Here is a 15,524-nt window from a genome sequence, read left to right as displayed (position 1 = left end):
CAGGCAAAAATATTTACATAGCACAGACATCAGAAGAAAAGCTCAATATAACAAAGCATTATGAAAACTGATTATATACTCAAATTTAAAAACCTCAATGGTTCTGATTTCTCATTTCCTGTACAGAAGTCAGCTGAACACCCAGCACTAATTAATTTTAGGATTAAATGAGAACAAGAGAGAGCTTAGGTCAATGGACCACCAGAACTTTAAGTGGTTCAAACTGAAGCACTGGTGAAAAGGAGGGTATATGTATGCATGCAAGAAATTCTACTAAAAAGTATGATGCCTCATGGTCTCAGGTGGCCTGTTTAAGTCTGATGCTGAATGTTTAAGTCTGAAAACTGAATGTTTTCAGACCACTTCAGGCTATTCATATTTATTAATTGTTGTTGTGGTTTTTGATTGTCTGTTTTGTGCTGGGGGAAGGGAGAGGAAGTTTGCTCAATTTTAAAATGCCAACATCTTCTCCACCTCTGAATATTTCCAAGTATGAATATAAGATTCACATATAATCCAGTCTAGGACTGCCTGCTTGCAGCTTCCTTCCTTTTACTACAGAGGAAGAGACAAGATAACTGTTGATGCAAATGGAAACAAATCAAAACATATCAGCAAATCCTCTTTGGTACAAAACAATGCAATTGATTTGAGCTCTGTGAGACTACCAATTTAAATTGCCAGAGAATCCACATATGTGTTTATAGAAGGTGAGTTTACAGAGAGTCATCTCAGCATAAATCAAAGTGAAGATTTTTTTTTAAAGGGGTGAATAACCCATCATCTCCCTGGCACAGTCATGTAATTCACTGCATACATGAACTATGCAGCAGCTGTGTGACTGTGATATTCTCCTTTCTCTGCCCATCCTACTCCTGCACTTCGGGCACCTGTAAACTACTGCACACCTGCCTTGCAGCCTGTTTGCTCTAATCTAAGCTGCTCTTTTAGAAAGACAATGCCTAAAACATTACTTCTAGAAGAAGACTGGCCAAAGGGAAATAACACAGGAACAGAGCGTATCAGAATTTTACTGCCTCTCTGACAGTTTAGGTTGCACATATGGACATGCCCTAAATACATTTCAAAAGGACTCATTCAAATGATTCTTTTTTCTCCAGCTGTTCTGTTTGTGGAACCCTACTCATATTCTAAATGACAGTTATCAAGAAATCTAACTTGCTAAACACAAGAGAATTATTAACAGTTCTCTTCTGTAATTTCTATAGCAAAGTGACTAAAACTAGGGCAAGTATAATACATTAATGATACCCTGAGATTGTTTCTCTTTACTTCTGTTTTTATTAGCCTCTCTCCCACTGTTGTAAATCAAGACCTTCATTTCTTTGGCTTTTTTCACCATCATCCAGAGGACTATTTCATTCAATAGAGAACATAACTGGGATTTTAAACTGAGTTCTATCATAATCCATTTTTCAAGTCAGTGACCAAAGTGAAAAATCAATTGCCTGTAACCCTTGTGCTAACAACATATGAAGAATGCATACACATGAAAGGCAATTTAACTGGAATTTATGAATGAAAATACATAGAATAATTAAACATAACATGACTGATTATTTGTAGTGCTATTGTCAGTTGATAAATGCAATAGCTATACAAGCAAGCAAGTCCTGATCTTCTTCCACTGCAGAAGCATGGCAGGGAAGGGGGAACAAAACTGGAATGATAAGGTGTCCCAGTCATATCAGGGAGTTTTCTGAGCTCCCAGATCAGAGTGTTAACTACTCTGTAAAACAGAACCACCAGCATATCACACTACTGCAAAGTTCTGCAGAAAACCAATTCAGTTAATAAATTCTGCAGAGTGTTCTGTCTGAAAGAACCGTGCTCTGCTCCCAGAAAGTAATTAAATTATAAATGACAAATTCTGTATTGCAAGAATGGGTGGTACAAACAAATGAGAAAGGCTACACTGGTAAGGAGACAGAAGGGAAGGCAGAAAGATTAATTTGGAGAGAATCTTGGAAGACATTTCACATAATTGGAAAAGTAATATGTCCGGAACAGTGGAACACTGCAGAGACCCAAAATTATCACCAGCCACCATTCCAGATGCAAAAAATGCCAGTTGCTTCCACAATCAAAAATTCCAAGTATAGACTAAGGCATAAATAAGATAAGGTATGAAGAGACTGTGGGCCTCCAATCAATCCCAGGCACAGTTTTCCTTGCCTGAGATAAGAAGCAACACCAAGGTAATATTTTGCAGATTATAACATGGATATGTGTTTAATAATGTGAAATCCTATCTAATGAACAAAACTAGTAGTTTTACTTATTTCTACTTTCTTAACTGAATCTTCGGTAAACATCATCCTAAATGTTAATAACTTCCTACACACTACCAAGTACTATACCTCAGGCACCTCTCAGATGGCATCCTTCAGTCTTCTGAATATCAAAACTTATAATCCTCCAGGGAAAGCTGTGAGTGTTCCAGCTAGAAAAAGAGAATGGAGAGGAACATTAAAATTCAAAGCATACACAGCCTCAGCCTTAAAGATCAATACTTTCAGGATGTGCAATTCAAAAGCAACTTTCACTGTCTAGATTTGAGTACAGTCTTTCTGTAAGGAATGTGGCCTTTCCTCTAGTCTTTTTTAGAGATTCACACCCTGCCATCTGGATGTCCTGCACCTGCTGCCCTTGTGGAATGCTTTCCACAAACTCAGAAACATATAATTTCAAAAAAGCCAAAGAACGGAGAGGAGGGAAGTAACTGTACCAAAATTTCTTCAAAGAATAACCCAAAGGTATGTATTAGTGTTTACTTACTTCCCTGATAACACAGTTTTTATGTTCAATGATCCTAAGGGTCTTTTCCAACCTAAATGACTCTATGATGCTATAATCATTCTGGCAAATAGAAGCAGTATAGTACAATCATTTTTATAAACATAACAGCTCTTTTTTTAAAAGGCAAAACACTAAAGTGACCATATAAATAAACACAGAACAGCAGAAGTGTCCAAAGACCTAAGTTATTGAAAACAGGGTTGTAAAGCATATTTTTAACTGGTGTAGCAGCCAACACAGCTGACAAGACATTTCAACTTCATATAAGAATTATAAAAGAAAAAATAGGTTTTAACTGAATAGTCAGAAAAGAAAAGTACCCTACTTTGACTGCTTATTTAAACCATGTGTGGATTGTTTAACGTAACTCAGTAACATTGAAGTAATACAATTCAGTAAAATCTGAAGAATGGCAAGACTTCGATATTTTTCTCTCTTTTCCAAAAAGACTGCAATTCTGAGCAGATGGGTGAGGTCATAGAGAACTTATGCTGATGATTCAGTGGGATGCTAAACAAACGGTATGCAGTGCTTTCCAATTGCGGCTTCCGAACATTTCACTCTCTCCACCAACAATCACCATGCTAGTTCTGTTAAGACAATTCACCTTATCCTTCAAGAGACAGAAAAACACAGCATATTAAGTTGGTATTGTCAACCAAGGAAGCAAAACCACTTCTGATCAATGTACCTGCTCTTGTATACACCCATCCATCAATACTGATGTCTGCCCTTCGGAAATCCTACACCATCCAAAGACTGGTAGAGAACAAATTCAGCCTTTAAGAGGTCCAAACTCTCTGGCCCACACACGGGAAAAAAAAGAAAAACAAAAACCACAAGCAGCAGTGAGAGCAAACAGAGGAAGGATGAAGACCTGCAGGGAAAAGCATTCCTTCTAATTAAGGTACATGCATCAAAGAATTAGCAAAATATTCAAACAGTTCCATGCTGCATTTAGTGGTTTTACCCTAACAAATCAATCTTCCCTGAACTTCAGCACTCCTTCTTTCTCTCTTCCAAAGCTCCAGCACTGCATGCCTCACTTAAATGTACACCACGTACAAGAGTACAGTCTGTAAATCATTGAATCAATACTGCACTGCTTTTATTTAGCCATACAGAATTAAGGCAGCTCAACATTTTTAATAACAGGAAATTTGAAAGAATTATTTATCCTTACTGGAAAAAAAAAAATTAAGGAGGCACTTCCACCTGTTGAAAAGATATACTGTGCCAGAACAGTTCTAAAATCATTTGCACCAAGAGCTTATTTCGATTTCAGACAGCTGGATACATCTCCATTATATAAACTGTGATTGGTACCTAAGGAAATTCTTTGCATTAGAATGTTTAAGACATACTATTGTCTTTCTATTTAACTACTTTAAGTAATCAAATCGGTTTAAAAGATTAGTTTATAAACTTAAGGATAAGACTTTTGGTTTAAATGGAAAACTTTAAATCCACCTAAATCCTTCTGTTATAGTGAAATACTCCTTAATGCTGGAAATTAACAGGAAAAATATAGGCCAGACAAAAAAAGCTCATTACATCCTAGGTTTGAGATACATGCTAAAATTGCCAAAAAGCATTTTTTAAAAATAATATATTATTTCCCCCTTTATGATTTTGTGATGAACACTAATTCCTAATAATACAGTATTTCACAACTAAAATTTATTTTCTTATTGCTCCATTAGTTTTTTCACATCCTAGAAAAGTGCTAAAATTAAAAATTTGCAAATGAATAAAACTAGTAATGATCTAGCTAGCACTGAAGAACATATTATTTTGCTAGGGAAGGGTGCACCATTCCCAAATGGAAAAAAGAAAAACCCTCCACAGTAGTTTCCTTATGCAAACACATTGTATCTTAAGGATTTCAAAGGTAAGCAATTTGAAAGAAATCACACTGTCCATGCAAATGATTATGACAAACTAATAGACCAAAACAGTGTTTGCTCTGTTTGCCTGATGAAACATCAGTCTTTCTAGATATATTTTGGTCACAGTGTTATGACACAGCAAAATAAACAGTAGGTTTTGTGCACTTTCAGGAAATCCTGGAATGCAGTGTCATTCTGCCACATCCATTACACAGTTAGGCTATGCCACCTCTTTAATCTAAATTACCAGTGGAGTTCAGGAATTATTTGTTCAAAGATCACTGAAAAAAAAAAAAAGCATCTAAGCAGGCAGTATTTCTTCCTTTATTTTAATCAGATATAACACTGGTTTGGAAATATTAGACAAAGTAGTTTAGTATCCAAAAGTACTTATTGGCAGAATGCATGTTCCCTTTTCCAGAAAAAGTCTTGTTCATTTAAATTAATCTTGAGCAGCCAATACCATTTCCTAGTTTACACAGAACACATGAGGCATTGAAAGAATTTCAGTTACACCTTTTCTCATCCTTTTGGTGGGTTTATTTGGGGGGGTTTATTTGTTTTTCTTGTGTCATTTAGAAACAAACTGAAGGTGAGTACACATTTCTGATTAATTCTTGAAAATACAAGCCACCGGAATATGGATTAGATTAAAGGGGGAAGGGTGTAGGAGATCAAAATAAAATTAATATTCAATCTACTTTCTGAAAATAACTTAAATGCCCCAAAAATCACTATTTCCTCCCCCTTGACATTACTAAGTTTTTGGTTTTTTTCTAGTTCACATATCTGATTTTACAGAGTTGCCCAAACCATAGTCCAGATAATCACAAAACTTGTTCTGCATAAACAGGCTCTGTATTTTATACCGGATACATAAGAAACATTTCTTCCAGCCTAATTAAGCTTCCTTTGTCTTGCAAACTAGTAAAAATGCATATTCATAATGGAAATGACAATCTATTAATAATGCCTGAAAACAATGCAGGTTTTCCATATAATTCAAGCTTATATGAAATAATTACCACCTCATTGGTTTTATCAATAATTTTCCCATTTGCTCTAAGTAAATAAGGGCTGAGTTACAGTCAACTCAGTGTGAACTCACTTACAAAACATGATATAAGTATTATTTCTGTTAGGTCAAAAATGAAATTATTTAAAAATTCTGATTTTAAATGTGTTCTTAATACAAAAATAAAATAGCATTGGACAAAAAGCTTGTACTCTTTTCTTTACTAAGGTAGTTACTTCTTAGGCAGGAGTTACTCAACCATCCCACTCCCATTCCCTGAGCCTCAGCCTAGGTTTATGGGAAAGCAAGGGTTCTGTTACCAATGTAGGAGTCAGAAAAACCCCACTTGACTGTCTCCATGGTTCTAGGTAACACACTGAGCTGTGGTGGGAGAGGTGAAACTCTGCCCTCCTCAGATATTTGGCGAGACTGACATAAAAAAGTGAGAAAAATCAAAGTGCAGGCAACAGGCAACTATCACTTCACAGAGTTCAGCTAAATACAAGATTCAAGAGATACTAAAAGATGCTTTTGTAGACAGAAGAAATGTTCTCTTGCAAACATGGCCAGGATCAGAATGGCTTTAAAAGACAGGGTGGAAAATTACAGAGCATTTGGTGCCTTTTATCCCACATAATGAAAATAGCTTAACTGTGAAAAGCTGCAGCATAAAATTTGAGCTAAATATCTTTTGAACTCTTCACTGAGATCCAGGCAGCCAACATACCTAAATCTCCACTGCAGCCAGATGCAACCTCTGCTCTTGTGATGATCCACATTTGGATGGAGGTAGAAGTACCAAGAACCCCTGGGGATGTCTTCAAGCAGCCACAGCTGCGCTCCTCAAAACGGCCCCGGCTGCTTCAGAGGTACTCACCGAGTGACAGGAGACAACTTGCCTCTCTGGAGAGACCTGCTACACATCTCTTAATACAGGAGGCAGTGAGACTTTGGGAGCTGTGGAGTCCTGTACACTGGGACTACTTAGGGCAACTTTCACCAAGTGGATCACAAATAAAGTTGCAGATCTACTGTTTACCACTAAACTTCACGGAATGGCACTGCATTATTAAGTACTGCTCTGCCTTTTAAGTCCTCCAGTGTATGAAAAGCCCTTTAATTTCTCCTTTAAATTTTTACTCTGTATTGGGAAAGCTACTCATTTATTGATTACCACATTACTTCAAACAATGCAGCTTTATCAAAAATATATTTCAAATAATTAATTTTAACTCACTCAAACCATGTAGCCAAACGCTGAGTATGTAAACACAGATTTTAATCTCATTTCACATAGGTAGCTTTTAGTTACATTCTGAAACTTCATTTTACAGTAACCATAAAAAGCTGTTGATTCATAAAACTTCCCATTAAATGTGGGGGTTTTTTTTCCATTTCTCTGGGTACAGATAATGTATCTTTTCAGACAGCAATATTTCATTTTGATATATTTACCAACATTCTTAATTACAACTGTTGTTATGTTGGAAAATAGTAACTCAACATTACTTACATTAAATTTGCTGTGTGCCAAACTACTTTACATAGAAATTTATTTAAATTCACATGTTCGAGAACTGGTTAAAAAGACTAAAAATACTGAATATATAAATAATTTAAAAGATATTTTGTGTTTTCAAGCATTTATCTTTAATTAGTTATCTTCTTTCCCTCCAGTCACTCCTTTTCCAAGTGTGTATTTTAAGTATTGAAAAACACTTCCACTTAAACCCACACCACTTCAAGTTAAATGCATGGACAAACTAAAGGGACCATGAGCTCTTTCTTGCAAAAAAGTAAAATTTTGAATCAACTGGATAAGTCATGAAGATAAAGCATTTGTATGCAATGAAATGGTATTTTCACTTTGACGGCTCCAAAAAAGGTTTAAATTTGGCCTTTTTTAAAAAAAGAAAATACAACATTTAGAAGCTAACAGAAGTACACTATATTAATTTCATTCCAGAATGGCATCAGAGCACATCCCGACAGAGGCTGCCATGGATACAGAACTAGACCATTAAGATTTACCCATGGCAATTCTCTGTTCTAGCTTGGCTCCTTATTCACAGCAGCTTCTGCTTCTGCCTGTGGTTTTACTAAGTCAAAATAAACCATCCTTTCAAGTCATACTCCACTTTCTCTCAGAGTATCTTTAGAAACAAAACTATGGGTTTACTATTCAGAGAAAATAACAGACAACATTGTCTTCTACTTTTTTAAATCACATCTCTGCCAGATTAATTTAATAAGTCAAAAGGAAAACACCCAGAAACAGATTTAAAGTTCAACTGCAAACCTGCTCTTCTGAGTATATTAACACACTTTTCTCACATGTCTGGGAGACAACACTTCTTCCTCTTTTCACTGAGGTCTTTGAGAATTGAAGTATTTTTCTCATTCCATAAAAAATGTTCAAGAATGTCGAGTGTGAGAAAAACTCTACCACTACCCAATAATGTCAGTGAAATCATCACTCAGCTCAAACACAAGTTGCTCAACTAAGCTCAAGCTGTGCCTCAATACAGTGAATTTAAAGAAAAGGCTTTCATAGTACTGAAAAACCCCTTGCATTTAATGTAAATTACAAAATTAAGGGAATAAAAAACCTGAAAACCTGGACTTGTTTGGGAAAACAGAAATCAGCCAAAACACCTCAAGAAAAAATTCAGCAAAATAAATATAAAATAAACCACAAAAAATTCAAACTGTTACAGTCTTCTGATTAATTACAAACTATTTTCTTGTGAGACTGGAAAGGTCATTGCTATCTTCAGGCCATCAGCTATAGTCAATTAGAATAATGAGGTTTATTTTCTATTACTACCAAGTTACCATCTGACTTCACAGAATAATTAAGATCTTAAACAACAAAAATATAAAATGAAATAACAAGGCTGAAGGCTGTATGAGTAGAAAAACCTTTTTATGTCTTTATATCTTCTTTGTGGCATTGTATCGTCTACATATCTCAATATATCAGCATTTGGAAGATTTTTTCTGAATACACAATCTGATAAAAAAAAAAGCCAGGCTCATGGTTAGCTGTGTAACTTAAGGCATATTTTACCTAAACTACCACCTGAGTAAGAGGTTGTTGCATTCCAGTTATAAAACCACAGACAATCACGTAACTCAACGGGAAACTACACAAATGAAGTCTGATGATTTTGAAGACAAGGTTTGCTTCCAGGATGTGTGCACACAGTTTCACTCATTTCATTTGAAAAAGGATGACAGTTTTATACAACTGTAGTAACATACCTTCATGCACTATCATCTTAGCTTTTCAGAGCACTCACTGTTGCTGTCGTTTAAGCTATGATACTAATTACTCACCTGCTGAAAGGAGCAGGACATAACTTCCACCAGATTCATTTCTCATGACTGGGAGAACAATATTACAGCTTGATCATGATCACATTGAAGAAATCTCAGCTCATGGCAGGTGACAGAACTAGATGACCTTCAAGGGTCTGTTCCAACCCAATCTATTCTATTTTTCTATGAACTTATTTTCTCATATTTCTGAAAGTTAGGCAACAAATATGCAAAGGAATCTCAAAATGAATTATCTAATCCACACACTGAGTTCACAGTTGTTATAAGGGACAAGCCAAAAGGTCTCTGGTCAATTTTAAGGTATTCTGCTTCTGGTATAAACCAAAATCTTTATAACTTTGCAAAATTATGCTTTCAAGATTTTTCCTCTAGACCTTATAAAAAGGAAATAAAAGACAGAGTGACTTTATTAGTTTGTAATTGAATGTTATTTTGGAATTTGATTTGCATTTTAATTAGATAAGAAACCCAAGAACCCTGTTCTTTTTTTAGAAAATTTGTCATGTTTGTTGCAAAATCATAGAATGGTTTGGGTTGGAAGATATCTTAAAAATCATCTAGGTCCCAACCACCTGCCAGGGACAGGGATGCCACTCTCTAGACCAGTTTGCTCAGGGCCCCATCCAGCCTGGTCTTGAACACTTCCAGGCATGGGCAACCAGAACTTCTCTAGGCAACCTGTTCCAGTGCTTCACCACCTTCTGAGTAAAGAATTTCTTCCTAGTATCTAAACTAAACCTGCTCTCTTGCAGTTTAAAACCTTCTTCCCCTTGTACCTTGTCCTGTTACCACATGCTCTTGTAAGAAGCCCCTCTCCCACCCTCTTAACAAGCCTCATTTAGGTATTGGAAGGCTGCTAGAAGGTCTTCCCAAAGCTTTGTCTTCTCATTGCTCTCAGCCTGCCTTCACAGGAAAGGTGCTCCATCCTTCTGATCATCTTGTGGCCCTCCTCTGGATCTGCTCTAATAGGTCTACAAATGTGGAAGGTTTCTCTAAAGCAAGTCAGAATGTTTTATAGTGGAATGCAACAGAAATTTAACTAGAAAGATCATAATTATTTCTCCTGATAGAAACAAAACTCCCTAGAAACAAACATGGAAAGGGACATAGAATAGTGAGGTGTGGTCGGAAATGGTGTCAACCTCACTCAGATAAGCCTTAGATTTTTAACTTTCACAACCATCAAGATGCTTTTATTGAACACAACAATTACGCTTTTCTAGAGTATTAAGAGTCAAAAATACATAAACATGTTTTTGAAACTACTTCAAATCTGCATATAGACCACACCAGATAGGAATATACAGTACTGTAGTCTACAATCTTGACAGTTGGGCCACATGAACTTTAAATATCTAAGACTGAAACATTAAAAAACACATAAAAATACCAAGAAAAATGTGATTTCTTAATAGTGTATAGTCTTGCATAACTGAGGTGATCAGTTATGTGTCTACATGGCATTTCCAGTGAACAATTATTTATATATTTCAGTAAAAGCACAGAGAGTTTATACATCTCTATGGGGCCTGCAATAGCCCTTCAATGTCCTCTGTGAAATAGCATTTGTGAAGTTAAAAGTAAAAGGCTGTGACTACCAGCAGTTAAGTAAACATGTACCTTCTAAGAATGGCCTTCAGTAGCCACAGGGTGGCAGAACTGTACTTCCATATAACTTGTACTTCCAGGACAGTGACAGTATTTCAAAGAGTGGGGTTTTCCCCCCTTACAGCATAATTACATTCATGTAAAATACTAGCTCAGTGTCCAGTGGGTGCTTTCAAAGCCAGAAATCAGAAGGAAAAAAATGTCTATACATAAAAGTACTACTACACAACAGTTCTATAAACATCAAAACATTGCAACAGGTTACTGACCTTCATGTTTCTATTTTGAAAAAATATTCAAGTCATACAGTAACTGATTGTCATGGTTTGACGCTGGCCCAATGCCAGTGCCCCCATGAAAACCCATCTTCCCTGGTGTCTACTGTGAGATGTGATCAGAGACAGAGCAAAGCAGGCCTCCACTTGCAACAAAAAAGAAAAAAACTTTATTATTACACAATTACAATAAAATTAACACACAGAGCAGAATGGAAAACCTTTTAAAACATTTCTCCTCCCCCCACTCAATTCTTACAGACTATTACAGAACCTTAGATCTTAATCCAGTCCATCACCCTTCAGATAATCAACTCAGTCCATCTCCACCCTTCAGATAATCACTTCTCATTTCATTAAGGAGAGAAGGAGCCCTCCTTGTGCCACCACAGGTAAATCCCCGTCACTCAGCAACTACACGTCGTGACTTCTTCCTTCCATGTTCAGTGCTCTCACCACTGCACATGGACCAGAGCTGCTCTTAGGGTTTCCCCTTTCAAGGACGCCTTGCCCAGTTCCAGAAGAGAACGACAGTCTCTCTCACCTCATTTTGGGACACCAGTCCCCCCCAATATTTCACCCCCTGGGGCCGAGGGGTCTCACCATCTCTTCATCACCTGTCGTCTCCGCACACATCACTCCTTTGGCGCAGCCTCCCCCTAAAATGCAGTCTCTGTATTACAGGAGAGGTTCTATCCATGGCTAATACAAGAAAAGTCCAGCCAAAAGCCACTCCATCATCTCCTCCACCTAGGATTCTCTCAGCTTCTCCCAGTCTTTCTTCACTTGCACCCCTCTGCATCACACTTGCGCATTCCTTCTTATCCGTCTCTCTCCTCTCTCTCAGCTCCCGGAGGATCAACATTTGCAAGGTTTCCACCTTCCGCAGAAGGGTTAAAATCACAGTCTCTGCTCATTACGAACTCCCACACCAGTTCCGCACTCTTCACTGGGCACGGTTCCCATTGCCTCGGCCCGGCCGGTGCTATCACGTCCAAGATAGCACTGGCACCTCTCTCTCACTCTCTCTCTCTCGAGGAGGGGGGGGGAGGGCTGCCCACTGCTTCTCTGAGTTCCTCCACCCCTCCGTCTCTGTGGGGAACTCGCTCTTATCCAAGCCATCGCCTCCCGTCTTCGGCCCATGGCTCCGGCCTACCTCCCCCGGCCGCGTGGCCTTCCCCTCCCCCACCCAGCCCGAAGCCGGGCAGGGGAGGTCTGAACTCTTCCATCCACCGGAACCAAGAGAGAGAAGATCCTGGGAGCTATCGCTTTTAACCCCTGTGTTCTCAGAGGCGGATCCATATCCTCAATGGTCAAACCAGGTGCCAATATCCACATCTGGGCACCTATTGGTTCGACCACTACCACCTCCCAAAAACTCATTTCCTCTCAAACCACGACACTGATCACTAAAATCCCTATCAATTTTACCCCACATTGAATCAAAGAATCACAGAATGGATTGGGTTAGAAGGGCCCTTAAAGACCATTTAGTTCCAAGCCCCCTCTCCCATGGGCAGGGTCCACTAAACCAGGTTGCTCAAAGTCCCATTCAACCTGGTCTTGAACACTTTCAGGAATGGAGCATCCACAGTTTCTCTGGGCAACCTGTTCCAGAACCTCTCTGTCCTCCAAATAAAGAATTTCTTCCTGGCATCTAATCTAAGCCCTGCAAAACCATTCCCCTTCTTCTATCATTACCTACCCGTGTAAGTCAGTCTCCCTCCTTTTTATAAAGCCTCTTCATCTAAGGCTACTGTGAGGCCAGGCTCCAAGTTGTTCTCCAGGCTGAACAATCCCAACTGGCTCAGCCTGTCTCTGCAGGAAAGGTGCTCCAGCCCTTTGACCACCTTTGTGATCCTTCCCTGGACCCTTTCTAATAAGTCACCACTCCTTGTGTTGAGGACCTCAGAACTAGACACATAATTGGCCTATGGACTTTTCTTCCACTCTTCAACGTAAGAGAAAAAAGATATTTGCAAACTCCTTCCTGTTATGAGAAAAGGGTATCAAAAGATTTCTGACAGCTTTAAGCAAATTGGACAGAGTGTGATTCATCTTGATAATGAAACACATTTTGATGAGGCCGAGAAGGAGATGTTAAGTGGGAAAGAAGTAGGAAGAAGAAATGAAAACAGCATGGAGGAAGCTGGTGATGAAGACCAGCTAGTTATTTCCGGGGCTGCTTCTTTTGCAAAGGGGAAGGGGAAACAGGGAAATAGTACACAGCACTAAAATCATATGAGTATCTGAGAAAATAGAGTAGAAATAATGGATTTTTCTACAGTGCAATTGTAGGAAGAGAAGCCAGAGGTCATCAGGGAATAATTCTAATTGCTGGACAAGAAGACTGAATGCTCAGGAGAGGAGACTGTGAAAGCACACAGAAGAAAGACAAAGAGACAAAGGCAAGGAAGATCCTGGGCTAAAACGTGCATGTGACAAAATCATCAGATTTAGAAGAAAGTAAATAAAATAATCAATGTCCATTAAAGCCCATTTGATCTGGATTTTAGACTAGAAATAAAGATCTCCAAGTTTTGCACCTTTTTTTTGTGTGGAGAAACAGCTGCATAACATTTGCTTTCCCTTTCTGTTGACTGATGGATTATAGTGAATAATTCCTGACAGCTTACTTGATCTTAGTGCGAATGGTTCCAATCATGCTGCTCTTCCATTCAGTTGGTACAGCTCTTCAAGATTTTTTAGTTTATGTTTGAAAAAGTGTCCAAGGGTTACATGCTCATGAAACTAAGAATGCTAGAAAAGGCAAAAAGCTCTGTGCTCCAATACCAAAACTGAAGTTCCATACAATCAGCTTACTACAAGAAAAGGCACAAGTATTCCTAATTCCATCACTTCTTAAAACATGAATGTTTGAACTCTCTTAGGGCCCTTTTTCTACACTTAAATTGCATCAAAACTTCTAAAAGCCTGGCTAATGCCATTCCAGCATAAACTCTTGTATTACAGGGTTGCCTGTATTACTGTTTAGCTTTAAGGTGCTTCAAGTATAAAAGGAATTTCTACATGTAGCTTTCCATAATTGACTTAGAAGTTTAAGTAGGAGTGACAGGACCTGAAGTTAGCTAGAGCTCTGAAGTAAATCCATCCAGTTTAGACCTTTTCCTTACAATAAACTCAGATCGATTGAAACACTTCTTTACTGGAAAGATTTAAGCATTAAAGAAATCTAGATTGAAAGAGAAAATCAAAACTAATTAGATGACCAGAATAAATATGATTTACAGATAAATTCTGTTTGTGGGTGAGAAGCAGTGGGAGAGTGGAGAGGGTTGCCCATCTACCAGTTCTATTACACAATGCAATTACAAAAGCCATAAGCAGTGAAGCCTGCACACTCATCTCTGCTTCTAGCTCTTTACCCTGTTTTACACTGCCTTCTGCAGATTAAAAAAAGACCCCAAACCTGTATTTTAGGGAAGATAGAATTTCTGTTATGAACATATTTTGTTACTGTGAGACCAGTATTATATTTCTTATATTCACCACCAGCAACACGTTTACACAGTCACTGCTACCTCTATAACCTCAATGACCTAACTAGACAAGTATACAGATAAGCCTGGTCTGGGATAGGCAAAGTGGCACTGAAAATGTCAGATGGATTTTTGGAACCAAAGACAAAAATCTGCAGGAGCTTTGCTATACACAGGACTGTACAAACCTTACCTGGACAAAAGAGAAAGCTCTTACCATACCACTTGAAGGAAAAATGCTCTCAGCTCAAGAGGGATATGAATGGGCAGATTTACTTAAGGACCTGTGGCCTGCTCCCTGTGAGTACAATCTGCTAGAGTGTGAGCTTTTGAAGCATTAGGACAATTGGGAATGGTACAGATCCTACAAGAGGAAGCTGTGGTTCACATATCTGCTGGGAACATAAGGGAAAACATCAGGACACCTGACCTCTTATGCTGGAAAACATCTGAATGCCCTGACCAAGCTGATAATAGAGGTAGTGGATTCTTTTTCTCCAAGGATTTATCCAGAATATAGATTTCATATTACAGTATTTTACTGAAATAGGAGATTGCCTTTTTTCTCTCATCCTTTACTCAACACATGTTTCATTTCTAACACAGACTTTATTCAATATACCAGACCAGCTACCTAGAAAATGTTCTGATATTGACCACGGTTATTAAAACCCAGTGTCAAAACAACAAATAAAAATTCCCTCAGAGCAGAAGGGACATACCAAGGTAGGGAGGGGAGGTGACAGGAAATACAGTCTAAAAAAACTCACAGCAAAGATGTATATGATATATTTGTAGTGTAAGTCATAACACTTTGACAACATCTTAAGAAATTCAGTTTAAGGAAATCCTTTTTACTAAAGAAAAATATCACTCTAATTAAGCTCTATCAAATAGGTTAATAGAGAAATATATAAGTTCTTGTTTAGAAACATAAGATTTTTAAATGTGCTCTATTCTCTGCTTTTCAGAGACAATCCATGAATTCATACTTTAAATCCTTTGGGTACACACATATTTAAAGACAGACTCAGATCCATCTTTAGGCAAATGTTGCATCAATACTTCTTAGATT

The 15,524-nt window shown here is 37.9% G+C and overlaps 1 protein-coding gene across 5 annotated transcripts in view; it reads right to left on the bottom strand.

Moving 5' to 3' along the window:
* The window catches only part of KLHL32 (kelch like family member 32), a 123,384-nt gene that overhangs the window by 93,954 nt on the left and 13,906 nt on the right, over positions 1 to 15,524 (bottom strand). For all 5 annotated transcript variants that reach the window (XM_038131502.1, XM_038131501.1, XM_038131507.1 and 2 more), the window contains one exon: positions 2,382 to 2,464. In XM_038131502.1, the coding sequence (XP_037987430.1) occupies positions 2,382 to 2,404 (23 nt within the window). In that variant the 5' untranslated portion in view covers positions 2,405 to 2,464. The remainder of the gene's footprint in view (positions 1 to 2,381; positions 2,465 to 15,524) is intronic.

Source organism: Motacilla alba, chromosome 3 (assembly GCF_015832195.1).
Source record: "Motacilla alba alba isolate MOTALB_02 chromosome 3, Motacilla_alba_V1.0_pri, whole genome shotgun sequence".
Lineage (NCBI taxonomy): Eukaryota > Metazoa > Chordata > Aves > Passeriformes > Motacillidae > Motacilla > Motacilla alba.
Note: the sequence above shows the minus strand (reverse complement) of the source record. Positions and strands in the feature narration are given on the sequence as shown.